This window comes from Ascaphus truei, chromosome 2 (genome assembly GCF_040206685.1).
Source record: "Ascaphus truei isolate aAscTru1 chromosome 2, aAscTru1.hap1, whole genome shotgun sequence".
Taxonomy (NCBI): Eukaryota; Metazoa; Chordata; class Amphibia; order Anura; family Ascaphidae; genus Ascaphus; species Ascaphus truei.
In genome coordinates this window covers 363,518,080-363,538,632 of record NC_134484.1, presented here as the reverse complement: position 1 = coordinate 363,538,632, position 20,553 = coordinate 363,518,080, and the positions used below count along the sequence as shown (strand labels likewise).

The window sequence follows — 20,553 nt, the reverse complement described above, 5'->3', positions numbered from 1 at the left end:
CTCATTTGCATGTCATTTCCCAGAATCCCTTGCTGCAGTGGAAGTGCTGTATGCTGGGTGATAATGGGGAAAGGCGGGGTTGCAGACCTGCCTAAGACATGCAGATGAGCATACAGCTATATTTGCATATTTGCTTTCCTGTGGAGGGTTTTTGTCACTTTTTTTACTCACCATAACTTAACTCAGTATTATGGTTTGGCCTATCCCATAAGCCTCTCTTGCATTCCCAGTAAAATCAACCCCACACTGATGAGACCCATCAAGGTCGAAACAGCTGTCTGTGGGTGGTTTTCTGGGTATGCACCTTAACCCTGGCTGTGCTCAAAGCTGTGACCATGCAGCAAGCTTAAGCCTATAGGGAACCATGTTAAAAATGGTTATTGAGGCAAAAAGTGACACTGTGTGCTCATTTGCATGTCATTTCCCAGAATCCCTTGCTGCAGTGGAAGTGGTGTATGCTGGGTGATAATGGGGAAAGGCGGGGTTGCAGACCTGCCTAAGACATGCAGATGAGCATACAGCTATATTTGCATATTTGCTTTCCTGTGGAGGGTTTTTGTCACTTTTTTTACTCACCATAACTTAACTCAGTATTATATATATATATATATATATATATATATATATATATATATATATATATATATATATATATATATATATATATATATATATATATATATATATATATATATATATATATATATATATATATATATAATGTGGTGATGTTGGAGTTAGAGCGTGCTGGGAATGTGTGTGTGTAAGCTTTTACAGAGCATGGTTTATGTGCATTTTCAGGTGCTGGACTCTTTTTCACATTATCCGTTTGGATTGACTTTATTTACGTTTATCACAATCATATAGGGAGTTTTTACAGGGAATAAAGGGAAGTACCATTGGACACCTATTACCTTTGGGAGTGGGTCTGAAGAAGGGTTCTTAACCACGAAACGTTGCCCCCCTTCCCCTGCATCACCTTTTGTTTGCATCCCCCTCCCCCACCCTCTCCTCCTTCCATTCTCTTTTCCCACCCCAGTTTGTTTTTCTTTCCATCTTTCCCATTCCCGTTTTCTCCAATTTACCCATTTACCCTTGTTGCTTATACGCTTTTTGCAATTTGACCTATACCCCCTGGGGTTTTGTGTTCTTTTCTTCATTAAATCAATTTGGCTTATACCTTTTTCCATTTGTCTTTTATGAGTGCTGGGAACATTGTTCTGTATCTATTGTTGTGGAAGAAGTAGGGTTTCTCCATGTTCCACATTGCACCATTTAATACACGCTTGCTGTTTTGAGTGCGGCCTATTTTTTTTTTATTACTTGTGAGCACATTCACATGTCTTAGACAGGTCTGCGAGCCTGCCTTTCACCATTATCACCTAGCATACAGTGCTTCCACTGCAGCAAGGGATTCTGGGAAATGACAAGCAAATGAGCACACAGTGGAAGCACTATATATAGCTATATATATATATATGCAAATGCAACTGTATGCTCATCTGCATGTCTTAGGCAGGTCTGCAACCCCACCTTTCACCATTATCACCCAGCATACAGCACTTCCACTGCAGCAAGGGATTCTGGGAAATGACATGCAAATGAGCGCACAGTGCCACTTTTTGCTTCAAAAACCATTTTTAACATGGTTCCCTATAGGCTTAAGCTTGCTGCATGGTCACAGCTTTGAGCACAGCCAGGGTTAAGGTGCATACCCAGAAAACCACCCACAGACAGCTGTTTCGACCTTAATGGGTCTCATCAGTGTGGGGTTGATTAACTGGGTATGCAAAGAAGCTATGGAATAGGGGGTCTCTCAGCTAGTATATATATATATATATATATATATATATATATATAAAAAAAATTTAAACTTCAATTTAAAAAAAATCCTTTTTCACTTGGAAGTTCCAGAGAAGTAGCGTAATCATAAATAGAGAAGCAATAGCAGAAGAATGCCAACGCTGCTGCCAGAATCACTTTACTGTTTCCTAAATCTCCCCTCCTGAAATCCCTCTCCTGGCTTCCGATTAAATCCCGTATCTCACACTCAATTCTCCTGCTCACTTTTAAAGCTTTACATTCTTCTGCCCCTCCTTACATCTCAGCCCTAATTTCTCGCTATGCACCATCCCGACTCTTGCGTTCTTCTCAAGGATGTCTTCTTTCTACCCCCTTTGTATCTAAAGCTCTCTCCCGCCTTAAACCTTTCTCACTTTCTGCCCCACACCTCTGGAATGCCCTTCCCCTCAATACCCGACTAGCCCCCTCGCTATCCACCTTTAAGACCCACCTTAAGACACATCTGCTTAAAGAAGCATATGAATAGCACTGGATAATCATGGACACATGATACATAAAGCTTGGCCCCCTGCAGACGCACTTACTAGAATTCCCTCCTACTGTCTCTGTACGTTCTCCCTACCTACCAATTAGATTGTAAGCTCCTCGGAGCAGGGACTCCTTCCTTAATGTTACTTTTACAGTATGTCTGAAGCACTTATTCCCATGATCTGTTATTTATATTATTTGTTATTTATATGACATGTATTACTGCTGTGAAGCGCTATGTACATTTATGGCGCTATATAAATAAAGACATACAATACAATACTACGAATGTTATATTTGTGCCATCAGAAAATAAGACGGCCAACCATTGGCTGGACTGCAGCTACTGCATTGCCATGACTAAAGAATAATGCCCAAGGAAACCTCACACACAGATTGCACAGCAAGCCTTTCCTACTGTGTCTTTCCAGGATAAGCAAAACTACTGAACAGCAGTTATACAATGTCCATATCGCAGAGCATTTATTGGCATAAGGGAAAACATTTGTAAGATCCATCTTCAAACACGCAGGGAATTAACAGATATTGAGCAGATCACTCCCATTCGTTAGAGAATTCACTGTAGTCAGATAAAGAAGATTTGTAAGGTTTCCAGGTCTCATCAATTTTGAGAAAAGTACTTCTCAAACCAGAAATGTACTACTTGTGGAGGGGAAATAAATCACTGCATTGATATATGCAAATCAGCACTACAGACATTGTCCCACCAGACTCGCTAGAGTGTTAAAATGTGATGATAATTTAGCACATTAGCTTGGGATATACATAGCACATATAGGCAGTCCTCGTTTTACAACGCTTCGCTTTACAACGAATGGCTTATCCAACGCTAGGCAATGTATACCTATGTTCATTTTTACAACGCCAAAACGGCTTATCCAACGCTCTTACGACGCTTTGCAACGTTGTTTATGTGTATATAATATAAATATTATATAATATTATATTATACTATATAATATATTATTATATTGTATATTATGTTATCTTAATATATAAAATCGAATGGTTAGTGAGGTTAGTGCTATCTGCGGTGAATCTGATTGGTCCGTGACTCATTGGCCAAGAGGTACGCCCCACTGTGACATCATCTCCTTCACTCTCACACACTTGCAGTCACACCACACGCCCAGAACCTCTGAGGACTCCTTGGTACACAGTCACCCCCTCACACTCACACACTCAGTGTCACGCTCAACACTACACACACTCACACTCAACCCTGTACACACACACACACACTGTCACCCCTGTGTACACACACATTCACAGTCACCCCTGTGAAACAACAACCTGTACACACACACACACACACACACTCTCAGCCCTGGTCACCCCTGTGTACACACACACACCCCCTATGCTCACCTCTCCCGGCGCTCCCGCTCCCCTCATCTCCATCCCCGGCGGGGGAACAGGCAGCGGACCTCACGGCGCCTCATCTCCATCCCCGCGCAGCGGACCCCCTTCCTCCCTCGCGATGCGCCTAAGATGGCGGCGGCGCCGAGTGAGATGTCCCTGTGCACACGCGCGCACATTACACCCCCTCCGCTCACCTCTCCCGGCGCTCCCGCTCCCCTCATCTCCATCCCCGGCGGGGGAACAGGCAGCGGACCTCGCGGCGCCTCATCTCCATCCCCGCGCAGCGGACCCCCTTCCTCCCTCGCGATGCGCCTAAGATGGCGGCGGCGCCGAGTGAGAAGATGTCCCTGTGCACACGCGCGCACATTACACCCCCTCCGCTCACCTCTCCCGGCGCTCCCGCTCCCCTCATCTCCATCCCCGGCGGGGGAACAGGTAGCGGACCTCGCGGCGCCTCATCTCCATCCCCGCGCAGCGGACCCCCTTCCTCCCTCGCGATGCGCCTAAGATGGCGGCGGCGCCGAGTGAGATGTCCCTGTGCACACGCGCGCACATTACACCCCCTCCGCTCACCTCTCCCGGCGCTCCCGCTCCCCTCATCTCCATCCCCGGCGGGGGAACAGGCAACGGACCCCCTTCCTCCCTCGCGATGCGCCTAAGATGGCGGCGGCGGCGCCGAGTCAGAAGATGGCGGCGGCCGGAAGTACTTCCCTCGCGGCGCCGAGTGAGAAGATGGCGGCGGCCTGAAGTACAGGTAGGTGTCGCGTGTGTGTCGCTCTAGGTGACGTGTGTGTGTGTGTGTGACACTGTGTGTGTGTGTGACACTGTGTGTGTGTGTGACACTGTGTGTGTGTGTGTGTGTGTGTGTGTGTGTGTGTGTGTGACACTGTGTGTGTGTGTGTGTGTGTGACACTGTGTGTGTGTGTGTGTGACACTGTGTGTGTGTGTGTGACACTGTGTGTGTGTGTGTGACACTGTGTGTGTGTGTGTGACACTCTGTGTGTGTCTCACACTGTGTTTCCTTTCACGCCCCCCCCGCCTTTCACGCCCCCCCCCGCCTTTCACGCCCCCCCCCGCCTTTCACGCCCCCCCCCGCCTTTCACGCCCCCCCCGCCTTTCAAGCCCCCCCCCGCCTTTCACGCCCCCCCCCCTGCCTTTCACGCCCCCCCCTGCCTTTCACGCCCCCCCTGCCTTTCACGCCCCCCCCTGCCTTTCACGCCCCCCCCCTGCCTTTCACACCCCCCCCCTGCCTTTCACGCCCCCCCCCCTGCCTTTCACGCCCCCCCCTGCCTTTCACAAAACCCACCCCTGCCTTTCACGCCCCCCCTGCCTTTCACGCCACCCCCTGCCTTTCACGCCACCCCCTGCCTTTCACACCCCCCCTCACGGCCTCCGGGCAACGCCGGGTATATCAGCTAGTATTATATATAAAATACAGTATATACACTATATAATTTATGTGTGTGCTGCGCATCTTATTGCCTGTGTAAAATATTTGGTGTATTTTAGTGTTAAAAATGCCTTCAGGAACGGAACCTTTCATTTAAACAGTGTTCCTATGGGAAACGTGTTCCGCTTTAAGACGTTTCGCTATCCAACGCCATTTTGAGTAACGCATTGTGTCGGATAACCGAGGACTGCCTGTACATACAAATTCATATTTCAAACATTAGTAATAATTATTGTGCAGAAAACCCTAACCGTGAGCTACAAGGTTATGAAAAGAAATATGTGAAAGGTTTGCAAAACTTCGCAAAATGTACGAAATTTGCAGGTTTTTCGCGAAAGAAATAAAAAAGATTAAAATGTGATGAAATGTCACCAATTACGCGAAATTACCACTAAAAAAAAAACGACCTTTCAAGCCTATAAAAAATAAATCTTATTTAAAGCAGTAAAAGGATCACCAGCTCATTAAAGACTTCAGTACTGTATATCCCAAGAGGACAAATCAAAGAGCAGCAAATTAACACCATTCGTATTGATCTAATTATGAGATTCATAAGTAATCATTTCAGTGAATTCATGTCTTATTCTTCAGAATAAAAACCAAAAATTATGTAAATTATCTAAAATTATGTTTTTGAAGCTTCCAAACTATATATATATATATAGATACACATTTCTATATTCTGTGAACACATCCATCACTTTGAACAAAGTGTAACTATACACACACACACACACACACACACACACACACACACACACACACACACACACACACACACACACACACACACACACACACACACTTCAAAGTGGTCAATGTGTACACAGAATATAGAAATGTAAGACTAAGTAGCTCCTAAATCTCCATTATTTGCATTACTCAGCACAAAGGACTATTTCATGTTCTTCATACCGACCACCACAGAAAGGTAAATATTTGGTGCACTGGCAATTAAAATGAAACAGTGATATAGTCATTAAAATAGAGCATACATATACAGTAGCTTTTGCTCGGCTTGCTTTAGCATGTGATTCAGGAGTGCTTCTACAGGGGAATAGAAATGGTGGAGGCGCTGTAAACTTGAAATACATGTTAAAGGAGCAATCCGCACCAACTAACCTCCCTTTTTATTTACAGGATTGGCACCGCGGCGCCTTTCAGAGCTGAACGACACTATTCTCAGCTCCGGGACCCTTCAGTTCCTGAGATACTTACTGGTAAAGTTACTGCTATTACGTCCTGGTTTTTAGAGGGCTTTTAAATGGCTGTCCAATAGGAAACCGCATCCGATGATGTCGTACTGTAGCTTCCTATTGACCCCAAATATGTCCGAAAGTATGTTTCTCCCCCCTCCCCCCCCACCCCGAGGGAGATTTAAACCCGGTAACTTCACTGGTAATTATAACTTGAACCGGGAGGTCACCGAAGCTGAAAAAGGTGGCGTTCAGTTCCTGGGGAGCCCCAATTCCCTATCTGTAAAAAAAATATGGGGACAAAAAAAAAAAGGAGGAACTGCTTCCTTAAAGTGCAGTGTATTTCTGCATGGTAAACATAGTTCTTCCCAGACGTTGGCCCTAATTCATTAAAGTGAATATAACTCTTAACTCCCTGCCACGGAGAAGAGGCTTCACAGCACATTGAATCTGGGCCATAGTTGTACACAAACTTTAAAGAATTCACAAGTCTTTTCTTCAAATGTGTTGTCATATTAAAATGACAAGTATCATTTCTTGTGTATCGTTGTGCAATATTTTCTTTCAATTTGTGGTGCATCCAATAAATTGCCAAGACTGCGCTAAAGTGAAGATATTTCTACTTGGGAAATACGTATCTTATATTGGACTCACTGATGGAACTTGACTTTACAGATAGGGGGTTTCTATCTTTTGTAGTTGACAAGGGATTGAAAGATATAGGTAATACCTGAAGTTGACATTCTTCTTTCATTATGTAGCAGTCAATATGAAACCATGAAAGGTCATGTAGTATAGTTTCATATTGATTTAAAAAAAAAAAAAAATCCATATGGCCTTGTATTGACATTAACAACATTGTATGAGCCATTAATCATATAAAGACTAAACATCATGCATATGCTCCAGGAACAGCAGACAATTTCAACCCAACACCTAGGGTCATGCATCAACATATACTCCCTGTGAGAACCATCTGTGGGGCTATTTCACCAGTTCCAGACTGGTTTTCGACAAAACCCCTTGATTACTATTATACACCTCTTATTCATACTATCTAGAACAGTGCAAGGAAAGTTAACAAATGCATTTTGTTCTTGATTTTAAAAAGAAATGTGGTATTTTAGTGGGTAATATTGACTATTCTGCTATCAGGTGCTAATCTATTTTTTTTTTTTTTTTTTAATAATTATTATTAACAAAAAAGCCACAATAGTACTCAGGTAAAAAAAGAGCCTAACATTTTGGAGCTACTCAGGGAGAAATAAATATCCACACCAACTGTAAAGCACAGTTAACATTAGTAAATGATCTGAACACTTTGGGGTGTTTTCCAAGCTGCAAAACTTGGGCAAATAAAACCCCTCAGTTGTTAGATTGTTTCTAGTGCTGTGTTTTGCACCTCCTCGCTTTGCAGGGAATAAACATTCATACATAGCCGTATTGGAAGAACTTGTTTTTGCTAGAATGATTACATCTACTTGAGAGAAAATTACATTGTTAAATTGCTTGTTATCGTTCCTTAGGTGAGCTTACAGTTAACTCATACTGGTTGTGTGAAAAAGCAAGTACGCCCTCTTTGAATTCTATGCTTTTACATATCAGGACATAATAACAATCATCTGTTCCTTCGCAGGTCTTAAAATTAGGTAAATACAGCCTTAGATGAACAACAACACATGACATATTACACGGTGTCATGATTTATTTAACAAAAATAAAGCCAAAATGGAGAAGCCATGTGTGAAAAACTAAGTTTACCTTATGATTCAATAGCTTGCAGCACCACCTTTAGCAGCAATAACTTGAAGTAATCGTTTTCTGTATGACTTTATCAGTCTCTCACATCGTTGTTGAAGAATTTTGGCCCACTCTTCTTTACAACGTTGCATCAGTTCATTGAGGTTTCTGAGCATTTGTATATGTACAGCTCTCTTAAGGTCCAGCCATAGCATTTCAATCGGGTTGAGGTCTGAACTTTGACTGGGCCATTGCAACACCTTGATTCTTTTCTTTTTCAGCCATTCTGTTGTAGATTTGCTGGTGTGCTTGGGATCATTGTCCTGTTGCATGACCCAATTTCGGCCAAGCTTTAGCTGTCGGACAGATGGCCTCACATTTGACTCTAGAATACTTTGGTATACAGAGGAGTTCATAGTCGACTCAATGACTGCAAGATTACCAGGTTCTGTTGCTGCAAAACAAGCCCAAATCATCACCCTTCCACCACCGTGCTTGACAGTTGGTATGAGGTGTTTGTGCTAATATGCTGTGTTTGGTTTTCGCCAAACGTGGCGCTGTGCATTATGGCCAAACATCTCCACTTTGGTCTCGTCTGTCCAAAGGACATTGTTCCAGAAGTCTTGTGGTTTGTTCAGATGCAACTATGCAAACCTAAGCCATGCTGCCATGTTCTTTTTAGAGAGAAGAGGCTTTCTCCTGGCAACCCTTCCAAACATACCATACTTGTTCAGTCTTTTCTATTTGTACTGTCATGAACTTTAACATTTAACATGCTAACTGAGTGAGGCCTGTAGAGTCTGAGATGTAACTCTTGGGTTTTTTGCAATTTCCCTAAGCATTGCACGGTCTGACCTTGGGGTGAATTTGCTGGGACGTACACTCCTGGGAAGATTGGCAACTGTCTTGAATGTTTTCCACTTTTGAATAATCTTTCTCACTGTAGAATGATGGACTTTAAATTGTTTGGAAATGGCCTTATAACCCTTCCCAGATTGATGGGCAGCAACAATTGCTTCTCTAAGATCATTGCTGATGTCTTTCCTCCTTAGCATTGTGCGAGCACTCAGCTTACTCCTTCTGGGACCCAAGGAGGACACACACACCTCCCCCTCCCAGAGGCTCTCTGAGCCGTCACTCCTGTATGTGGACAGAGGAGGTGCCCAATTTATGCTTGTGCATAAAGTATCATTTCTGTGTTTTGTGTGAGCCACTAACCTGCAGTAGCAGCAATGACACACTAGAAAGAGGTGACAGAGTTGTATCAAAATTGCCTAATTGGAATCCCATGGCAGACTCAGCCCCAGAGGAGCTCTGAACCAGCTGCTGTTACAGATGGATCAGAGCTGGCAGGAAAAGAAATCAGAAATCCTCCTGGAGCGGCACTCTGAACCAACGAAGCAAGCAACCTATACTCCAAGAAGAAGAACCCACACCGCAAGAAGAAAAGCCTCACCAGAAGCACACGGGATTCCAAAAGAAACCTTGATGAGATTGGGCTTACACAAGGCCGTGTAAGTTGTATTTACTTTTATTCTACTCTTTCACCAATACATACGAACCCATGTGTGTCTATCCTTCAAATTAGACATAAGACACCTGAGCTACCACACTCACTCAGGATATAACTACTTTATTTTAAAAGCGATTACCAGTTCTACAACACTGCCTGTTTCCAACTATTGTGCTCCCCCATCCTTTTTGTATTCATTGTGTTAACACACCTGAATGCTCCAGACCAGCAAACTGCTAAAACGTCGGCTTTTATAGAGGTCTTCACACTTGCTGATGATCAATTAATCAAGGGCATTTGATTAGCAGCACCTGTCTGCTACCTAGCATCTTAATTCCTATGGAAGCAGTAAGGGTGTACTTAGTTTTTCACAAATAGCTTCTCCATTTTGGCTTTATTTTTGTTAAATAAATCATGACAGTGTAATATGTCATGTGTTGTTGTTCATCTGAGGTTGTATTTACCTAATTGTAAGACCTGCTAAGGAACAGATGATTGTCATTAAGTCCTGATATGTAAAACCATAGAATTCAAAGAGGGTGTACTTTCTTTTTCACACCACTGTAGATTTGATTAGAGAGGAGCCTAGGCCCTTTAACCTTGGCCATAGAGCAGCGGTGCGCAAACTCGGGGGAGCAAAATTATTCAGGGGGGTCACGGGCGGTTGCAGGGGCCACGCGCTCTTCCCCCAAGGCATTTAAATTAATGCCAGGGGATTGCGTGAGGCCTCTGCAACTAACTTACCTTCTCTTCGGCGCTGCGTCGTCATGGCAACGCGGCGTCATTTGGGTAATGTGACGTCACGTGAGGAGGGGAGAGGCGAGAGCAGGAAAGATTGCGCAGCGCTGCTGTAGAGTACACATACGAGGTCCGTACCCCTTAGAGAAAGGTACCTGAAAAACCCATGTGTGTTAGGACAGCGAAAAGGTAGTTCCAGTCAAGCCTATCAAATGCCTTTTCGGCATTTAGAGAGGCCAATTTCTGGAATACATGGTATGTGAGCTTTATGAATCAGATCAACATGTCTAACATTATTTGGGGCATGTCTGGAGGGAATTAACCCCACCTGGACGTGATGAACAAGCCAGCTCATGAATTCGTTGAGCCGATTGGCCAGAATTTTGGCATAGAGTTGTGTCAGAATTAATCATAGAGAAATCGGAGGGTAACTGGTGCAGTTGAAGGGATCCTTGCCCTTTTTGAGAATAAACACAATGTTGGCCGACGCCATGTGTTCTGGTATAAATTCACATTTTAAAAATGTATTGAAAAGTATACCAAGGTAGGGAATTAGAAGACTCGCAAATTGTTTATAATAAGCAATGGACAGGTCATCTGGGCCCGGGTTTTCGTGTTTTTTTTAGATCTTTAATGGGTGATGTAAGCTCTTCCTCTTAAAATGGCTCATTCAGTTTGGCTAAGTGATCCGACCTTAGTCTCGGGAGCCGACACAAGTTGTTAAAAGGCGTTTAGGATGATCAGGATGGACTTTTGCAGGTCAACCTTCTTGCCGTCATGGAGGGCCTGGTAAGCCTTTAAATTGAGCTATTATCTCAGTGGGTTCATGTGTTAAAACACAATTAAGGAGTGTGTGTTGTGCAGCTTTCTATCCAGCATGGTGTGGACCTTATTGCCCCTCTCATAGTATTTTTGAGAGGTTCAATGCATGGCTTGTTCTGTTTTGTCTGATAACAATAAATTAAGCTCAACCTCGGAGCTTGATCAGGCCAGCAAGAATGGATTCTGATGGTCTAGATTTATGCTCACCCTCCAAGTTAGCCAACTTAGCTGAGAGATCTTCCAATTTTTTAAGACCGCATCTTTTCCTATGTGAGGTGATCTTGATAAACGAGCCTCTAATAAATATCTTGTGCGATTCCAAAATAGTTGGGCAGGCAATGTCTTGGAATAATGTGATTCAAAGAAGAATTTGATGTCCTCTAACTGCAAAAGGATATCGGAGACACAGAGCAGAGATTTGTTTAAGTGCCAGTGTCATGCTGTCCATGGGGGGGTCACATTAGGGATGGTCAGGTCCACTATTGCATGGGAGATCTGTGAGATTGTGTGCATCTACTAAAAAGAAATGAAACCGGTAGTAGGATTTGCCATAACACTTTAATACCAGCACACTGAGGGTTATGTACCAACGTTTTCCAAACTGCTGGACAGGAGCTAAGTGTCCAAGTCTCTCTGCTGCAAAAATAGAACAAAAAACAAATCTACAACAAATTAAGTCCCACTGGGTTTTTTTTCGTTGATAAATCTGGTGCAGTTTTTTTGCTTCGGTTTTGCCCACGTATTTCAGATAAATAACCCCCATTTGGGAGGGGAATTTTTGCCTTTGATAAATCTGGTGCTATTTAAGTACTTTTTTTTTTTTTTTTTTAGCATTTTTCATACAGTTTAAATTTCATTACAGCAAAATTACATGAGTAAAGAAAAGCAACATAATGCATTATTTAGCTAAGCAAACCCAGGTACTAAATGTTTCAATTTGAACCTTAACATTTCACATCTGAAATTGATGTTTGTGGCTTATTTTTCTGCTGAGTAAGGCTGCGCTTATATTAAGCGCGATGCGACAGAGCGACGGTTTGGTCGCGATCGCTGGAAGTTATCTCTATTTGATTTTTCCAGCGGCCGTAACCTGACCGTCACGTCGTCGGCACTATAAGCGCAGCCTACATTGTGACGTGCTGCATGATAAGGTTCACTTCAAAAAGAGCAGAAGATGAAAACTCACAATAAAGAGAACACATTATTACAGTCAGCTACAGGATAGCTATAAAATGGAGGAAAAATCCTTTATTAATAATAATAATAATAATAATTACAGTTAGAGCACACGTAGTAGTTGTGGAAGAGGAAACAAGAGTTATAAAAAAACCCCAGTGATAACTGGAAAAATTATAAAATTGAGAGATCAGTGGAAACTTTAATAGTAAAGTAGATAAGACATTTTAGGTGGATCTGACTTGGATCTGTCTGAAATAAATCCCTCTGACAGATTCAATCCACATTTTCAGCCTGTTGCTCAGGTTGCTGCTGGTATGAATGTGTGTTGTGACTTCCAGCTCAGTACATTGAGTCCTTGCTGCAGCATTCTATTCCATTCTGTTCATCGAATGGTGTGGGCCTACTGTATGTGCTTTTTAAGCATCAGTTACTACAGTGCTATCCTTAACGTGGGGACCTTTAAAACCAAATCATTGGGTGTATTCTTTGATTAGTTCATTCAGAAAATGCATATAGGGTTTTAGGCACAGATCCTCAAAGCACTGTTAAGTCAGGGCTCATAACGTCATGTTATCCAAATCAGCAATGGGCGTTGTGTTCCCTGAGGTCAACGCTCTAAGGAATCGGGGAGCGCGTCCCCCGTGGCGCACTCCCTCCTTACCTGATGGCTCGCGCAACCCCGCTGTCCTTACAGGCCGTGTGTGCTCCCGAATGATTTTTTCTGACTTCGCGGAGTCTGGCTCTGCTCCCGCTTACAACGCGCATCAACGTCGCGCGTCGCGCACACATGACACGTGTGTGCACCGCTCTCAAGCTGCGTGTCAACTCTCTTTATTATGCCCACCTGTCTCCTATGTCTCTCCTTCTATCCGTGTCTCCGCGGAGGCCGCGCCTCCACTTCGCCCCCCTCTCTCATTGGTCATGCTCTCCCATATATGCTCACCTGTGCCACTTGCACTTTGGCTGAGCATAGTTCCAGTTAGCGCTGTAATCTCACTTCCTGGTTCCTTGTCCTGCCTTGCCTTGTCTCCTAGCTCCTTGTTTTAGATTGACCTCCTGCGTACCGACCCGGCTATTACTTTGGACTCCGCACTTCTGTCTTACCGACCCGGCTTTCCTCTGACCTTCCGCATCTCTCCAATCCTGACCATGGCATACGGACCTCTACGCTCCTACTGGCTCCAACCCCTGACCACGGCTAAACGGACACTGACCATTCTACTGGCTCCTACCTCAGACCTCGGCAAGTACCTGACAATTCTACTCTCTCCAATCCTGACCCGGCTGCCTGACCTTCCGCACTCCAGACGTGCCCCTGTGGCTGGCGTTTACACCCATTCAGTATCGGGGTCCCGCCTTGTTTGTGGTGAGCACAGCATTACAAACGCCAATCCACAAAGATAATTATATGCAAAAACGACTACCATTAGTTATCTCATTAGAAATGGGGTAACGCTTGGGCAGCAGAATTGGAAATAGTTATAGACCGAGAGGATTGGGAAAGAATTTGGGAAAATGCCTCAGGAACTTCCATATGTACCACAATCAAAGAAAACATATATAAAATACTGTTTCGCTGGTATCTTACCCCAGTTAGAATAAATCAAATTTACCCCCAGGCGTCCGATTTATGCTGGAGAGGTTGCGGTCAGAAGGGGGACATGGCCCATATTTGGTGGACATGTCCGGAAATTCAAAAATATTGGGGAACAATACAAAAATTAATAGAGGAGGTCACAGACCTCAAAATCCCTATTGACCCGTTGACCTACCTGTTGGCCAGGCCCTTAGAAAATTTGGACCGACCAACAAGTAAATTAATCTCCTTAATTCTTACAGCGGCTAGATGTGCGGTGGCAGCCGCCTGGAAGAAGGTGTCTCCCCCCTCAAAACAAACGGTAAAAAATAGGGTGCAAGAGGTGATGAATATGGAGAAACTATCTGCCTTCTTGAAAAGATCCACTGACTCCTTTAACAAAACATGGGATCCGTGGCTATCCCATATGGCACCTCTACGCCACTAATCCACATATGGAAAAAAAAAAAGAGAGAGAGAGAGAAAGGAAAACCAGGTCAGGGGCACCAATGAAAATAGACTGAGGACACGGGAAGCAATGGGTATCCCCCCCACCCCCTCCCACCCTCCCCTTCCTATTCCCACTCTTACTCTCTGTTTCCATACTCGCGCTCCCCACATAGCCCCTGGAGGGTCAGGGGAGCGGTGAGCTTTCCTCTTTTATTTCCGGTTTCTCTAACCAACAAAAGGAGAAAATCTGTATTAGGCTGTATTATCGTTTGTTTCATGCATACTGTGAATTATCTAAATGCCTAATAAAAATTTTTGGAAAAAAGAAAAAAAAAGAAATGGGGTAACGCCATGCTAAGTTAGCACTGCCTTGTGTTAGCCGTACATCCTAATAGGATATGCAAAGTATAGTGTAATGACTCCTATTAGCATATAGCATCTCCCAGGTATCTCAATTGTGCACCCGTTTGAAAACATGTGTTTCTCCACATGTTGTTCCAAGGCTTGAGGGGATATATACTCTACAGCACTTGGGACTCAAGTAAAATAGGATCTCTCTCTTGTCCAATCGGGATACTACTGCATGGAAACTCCCATTTCCGTGTGCTAGTGCCCCGATAGGCGCTATAACAGTTTAATAAAAAACTTCCTATGTAAAGTAGAGAGAAATGAGTTTTGAAGCAGCGCTCCATTTTTCAGAGGACAGTAAAGATTAAATAAAGTGTCTTACATCTGGTGAAGATGATTAAAATACATAGTTAAGCCACTTTAAGCCGGGCACATTTTGTGACGAAGAATGAAGGGAGAATGCATGGTACAGCGAGAGATGCAGATTTGATACCTCGCATTACAATATCTGCACCATGTAACTAAGGCTGCGATTATAGTGCTGGCGACGTCGCCCAAAAATCAATGTATTGCCGCCATTGCGTGCGCTTATAGTAAGCATGACGCGACGGAAAGAAGGCAAAATTTGGAAGCCGGTCAAATTTGAGTTTTCAGAGGCTGTCGCCACATGTGACAGCCTCTGAACCAATCACTGACCTGGTCGCCCGCGACATTGCCGCAAAGCGAATTACAACTTTCGCTAGCGGCGACGGTGATGGGTGACGTCACCCGTCGCATTGCTGTCACGCGCACTACAAGCGCGGCTTTACTCTGCAACTTGTCTTACTGACACTAACCAAAGCGTAAACTGGTGCACACATGGGAAAATTGATACAAGATTAAATAACAGTCGCAGTATCGCTCCAAAATTGCCATAATACATAGACCCTGTATACGTATATACTTTATTCACATAACAATAACAATATAAGAGTATGGACCTGTTTTTCTGCCCCAATACAATTGGTAGAGTAAAACTTTAACTACCCCTTTTAATATTTGTTATACATGTGTATGTGATGTAGACATGTAGGATATTCATATCTGTAGCAAAATAGTTTGTGAACACTTTAAATCATTGCCAATTGAATAATCTGGCATTTTAAACCAAGATGAAAATATTTAAATATGCCATATTTATTTCACAAAATATGAATCTACAGATTACTAATCATCTACCCAAAGAGCAAGACTGAGCAAGGTAAAGTTCTTGTTTCCAAAAAAAAAAGTTAAAACTTGTATTCTTACAAGACTGCTCCTTTAATAAAAAGGATAAACCACACATATGGAATTATAGGAAGATGAAAACAGGTGAATGAAACCGCTGATCAGAGTTTGAAAGCAAAATAATGAACTATAGAGATACAGCCATTATATTAGTAGGATGGGGTAACCTTAACGTCAGACAGACAAGGAGAGGCAGAGCCACAATCTAGACATAAGGGCCCATATTTACTAAACGGTGCCAACTGGAAGATCTCTCCTAGCCCATTCAAGTGAATGAATGGGTGTCTTCCGGCGGGTCGCGGGTGGAGAGGTCTTATGGCTTAGTACCACATAGTAAATATGGCCCCTGGTGTTTTCTTTTCGGATACAGGAGCGGTGCATTGGCTTATCTAATATATATTTTATTATAACATATATAAAAAATGTCAGGGAAAGTGCCCAAATAAACACATCAGCGATTTACTGGATGGTTTTAGTTTCAGCAGAGTGTGTTTGCACAGATACATTGCAGGATGTGTATGCTGCACTTACTAGCTGGAGATGGCGTGCTGCACCCGCTTGTTGGAGGATGACCCTGAAAGCCATGGAGAGCTGGCAGTGAAAGTCCACCGATGACAGGAGGAAACAGGAATGGATAGTGGGTGGCTGGATAGTGATTCATATGTCCATTCACAGCTGGTGCAGGATATGTACGACTGCTCGTTGTCATATTAAAATATCATTGTATACATTAGCTCATCTATGAAAATAATGCAGCATTACCCCCAGCTGTTATTTGTCATGCCGGGTTAATACAATAAAAAATGTATAGAGTATTCCACCTAGATCGGAAAGTGATTCAGATAACGATTGCACAAAGCTTTTTCAATGTGGTCTTCTGTTCTGTATCACACTACAAATTAAAAAATCGCTGGCTTCATTTTGTGCTTTCAATGAATATTTTCTTTTATGTGTATGATGTATTTAATAGCAGATCCTTCCAGGAACGTGCACCCTGTAAAAGAGAAAGAACGAGAGAAAACAAATTCAAACAGTGATAGCACAAGATAACAGGTACAGATAACAACGTTACATTAAATAAATATATATTTTGTAATAAAATTAGTTCATGAACAGGCAGTTCTAAAAGTAGAAGCAAAGATGCTTAATTTCAAAGAAAATGTAATTGCCGATTTCGCTTTTGAAACCAACAAATCCATCCATTTTCTTTAACCCATTTCTAGTAAGAGGGGACTATACACACACATCGTCCCGTTGGGTTGGCAAATGTCTGTTACTCAGTGCGATCTTGAAAGAAAACATAGATGTCCATCAATATCACAGTCATAAAGACGAGTCATTAAAATACCACACATTACAATGACATTCCTATTATTGAATGTTTAGTTGATGATGGCATAGGCCAATTTCAGCCCACCAATGCTGGGACCAACACAGTTAAGTGTTTTCTGCACCTTGGGTTTTCAGTGGTAAGAGCAGGCTAGGTGAGCTCTATATGCTAGATACAGTATGTGAAGTAAAGAAAAATGATCACATTATGGGCACCAGACATTCCTGCCTTAACAGCTATGTATTTCATGCTGTCTTTTCTTCCTAATATTACTGTAGTCACAGGAAACTTATTTATATTTGTTAGGTTTTAGAGTGTATAAAATTGACAGTCTTATCTAATAGGAAGTCAAGTTTCATCGTTAAATTCCATGGGTATGACACAGATAAGTGAGTAGATATAAGCAAGAATAAAGACGAAAAGAAGTCTGCGCTAGATGTAATACTTAAAAATGTTAGTGATGCGTTACTATGTAATACCGATGCAGTTAAAACAAAGGATTGATGCACTCACATTGTGTGCAAATAAAAAGCGCGTATCTGTCAGATCAAACCGGAGGAAAGCCCCTTCAATATCCCGGCTAAACCACTCATCTGACAGATACGCTGTTTGTATTTGCACACAATGAGAGTGCATCAGTCCTTTGTTTTAACTGCATCGTTATTACATTTAGAGAATCACACTGTGGGAGCATACGTTTCTCTTTTCTTCTTTCTTTAAGTTAGTAGGTATTTTTTAGGTTAAATTGTTTATCATTTTCTTTTTAAATCCTAGCAGAGCTAGAAGTAAGGACACTTAAGGTTATATACTTGGCTACCTGCATGCATTGTATTTCGAAGCTCATAAGCAGCTATGCCAAAAGAGTGGTTAAATAAAAATACACATCTTTCTATGGACACTGTATTTGGCCAATCCACGTCTCTCACGTCTCGCTGATCTTCAGAGAGATTCACTTTTTCAGTCTCAGCCACGCTGATTTTTAGCAAGGAAATTAACGGGAACATGGTTCTTTCTCATCTCTGAAATCTCACCCCATAAAAATCATTAACCTTTAGAGCAGGGGTGCGCAAACTTCCTGCGCTGCGCTCCCCCTGCCTGCTCTCCCCGTGTCGCACCTCGGCGTCATATGACGTGACGTCTATGACCCACAGCGTCAGTTGACGGCGTGTCTCCATAGCAACGGTCGTCAAATGAAGCCACGGGGTCATGTGACACATGGCCCGCGGCGTCATTTGATGCCGCGTTGTCATGGAGACGAGTGGACATGGAAGGCGGGTAAGTGAGCTGCGCCCTCCCCCCCCCCCAAAAAAAGTCTTGCGGTACCCCTGGGGGCACGCCCCCCAGTTTGCGCATCTCTGCTTTAGAGGACAATAAAAATCCTTGCACTCCAGGGCATGCATTCGGATACAGTAAATTCAACAAAACGAATCTCTGCCCCAAAAGGACCTCAAATCTTTCTTGTCCTGTGATGTACATTTTCATGCTCACTACACCAATTACATAAGACTTTTTCTTAACTAAAAAGGAACTTTCTTTCCATTTAAACAATAAAATAGTAATTTATGTAGCGGTATCGTGTTGACAGGCCTCCAACTTTATCTGCTGTACAGGGATTTGTTTCTGAACTGTAACCCTCTGAATGTCCATTGCAAAAGCTGTAGGCTTTCAACAACTTTTAAAAGAGTTTAAATATGTGATTACATGCAAGGTTTATGTCTTCTAATAAGCTGTAAAAGCAAAAAAACAAAACAGAATGATGTTTATTTTTTTTAAGACTGTTTTGAATTTTTGTGTTTTTTCCAAAGGCAAATTCAGAGCGCTCTATCTGCACGTTTTAACAATGACACAAACTCAATAGTGTTCTTGCCAACTGCCTCTTATGTGATCAAAGTTTACTATACATATGGGATAACAGGAACTCATAAGTGTTCAGAAACCACATCATTAAAGCAGCAATAGTACATCACCCCTTCCCCCTTTTTTCTTCTTCTTTTAAATACAGTATGTAAAGCATGACCATGTATAATATATAATACTATAATAATATATAGTGTTAGGACCTGCAGATTGGGCATGCCGTGAAGTGGCTGCAGGCTTATAACCTTTTGGCCAAAGGGTTTAACTGAATGTCCCTTTTTCATGAGCAGATAAGCACTGAGGTATTGCACTATATGTTGTGTCATTTTGTATGATGCGCTGGCCTTTCTGTTTTTGTTTGTTTAATTCTACATTCTTACCTAAACTGGCAATTAAATCTGTAAAAATCTTGATTGTGTGCCACCTTTCAGTTCCAACCAATCACACAGTCAGTGTAATTCGGCAGCTACAATGTATTCTTATATTACTACGGTAACGCTATATATTGTTACAGTTTACAGCTCAAACTGCAGGGAACATTGGAAACAAATTACACAAACAGGATCTTGTACTGTTGGGGAAGTCTGCTAAAACCTGCTACAGAAATCAAAGAATGCTTCAGTATATTACAACTAATTAAACATGCGATTAAGAGATGAATAAAAAAAAAATTACAAAAAGAAACAGTCACTATTATCTAATACAACAGCACTGATAAAAAAATTAAAAAAACGTTCTGTAGTATTAGATAATAGTGGCTGTTTATTTTTGCTAATTTCACATGTTTTGCTGCTTTAACCCTCACACAGGCTGGAAAAATGCACTGCCGACTTGTAGGGCAGAGTGCTGTTTTCCTCCCGAATCAGGTCTTACTGCTATCATTTTATTTTTAAATAGCAATAACAGTTTATGCAGAGGTTAAGAATACATACCCAAGAAGAACAATGCAAGGAAGCAATTGATAACCAGCAAAAGGACAAAACGGCACAATATGACAGCAGGATGCCTCAAAATGTTAAAAATGCATGTAGATGTTACAAGTACAGTAGATAACAAGAGCTGGAAAAACAGTAGGGGTTGGTGAATTACAGTGTTAGGTTCAATAATTAAAAAGTTAAGCCCTGCAAACAAAGGGAAGCGGATTTTCCTTTTAAAGGCAATACAGCAACTACTATACTGTATGCTCAGAAATGCTAAGCAAGCAGTCATGTTGATGTATTAGCTGTCCAAGCTCATTAATGTACCAATCTGAAACTTTTGGGGAATCTCTGAAAGAGATTATGAGACAAGATATGAGATATTTTGTGTGAACCTGCACATTTTGTGGTTGAAAGCCTGTCCTCCATCACTGCCTGTGTAAACCTCTTCTTGTCT

The 20,553-nt window shown here is 42.5% G+C and overlaps 1 protein-coding gene across 3 annotated transcripts in view; it reads right to left on the bottom strand.

The window, feature by feature from the left end:
- The window catches only part of RARB (retinoic acid receptor beta), a 506,982-nt gene that overhangs the window by 321,983 nt on the left and 164,446 nt on the right, over positions 1–20,553 (bottom strand). For all 3 annotated transcript variants that reach the window (XM_075586965.1, XM_075586964.1, XM_075586968.1), the window contains exon 3: positions 16,524–16,986. In XM_075586965.1, coding sequence (XP_075443080.1) covers positions 16,524–16,701 — 178 coding nt within the window. In that variant the 5' untranslated portion in view covers positions 16,702–16,986. The remainder of the gene's footprint in view (positions 1–16,523; positions 16,987–20,553) is intronic.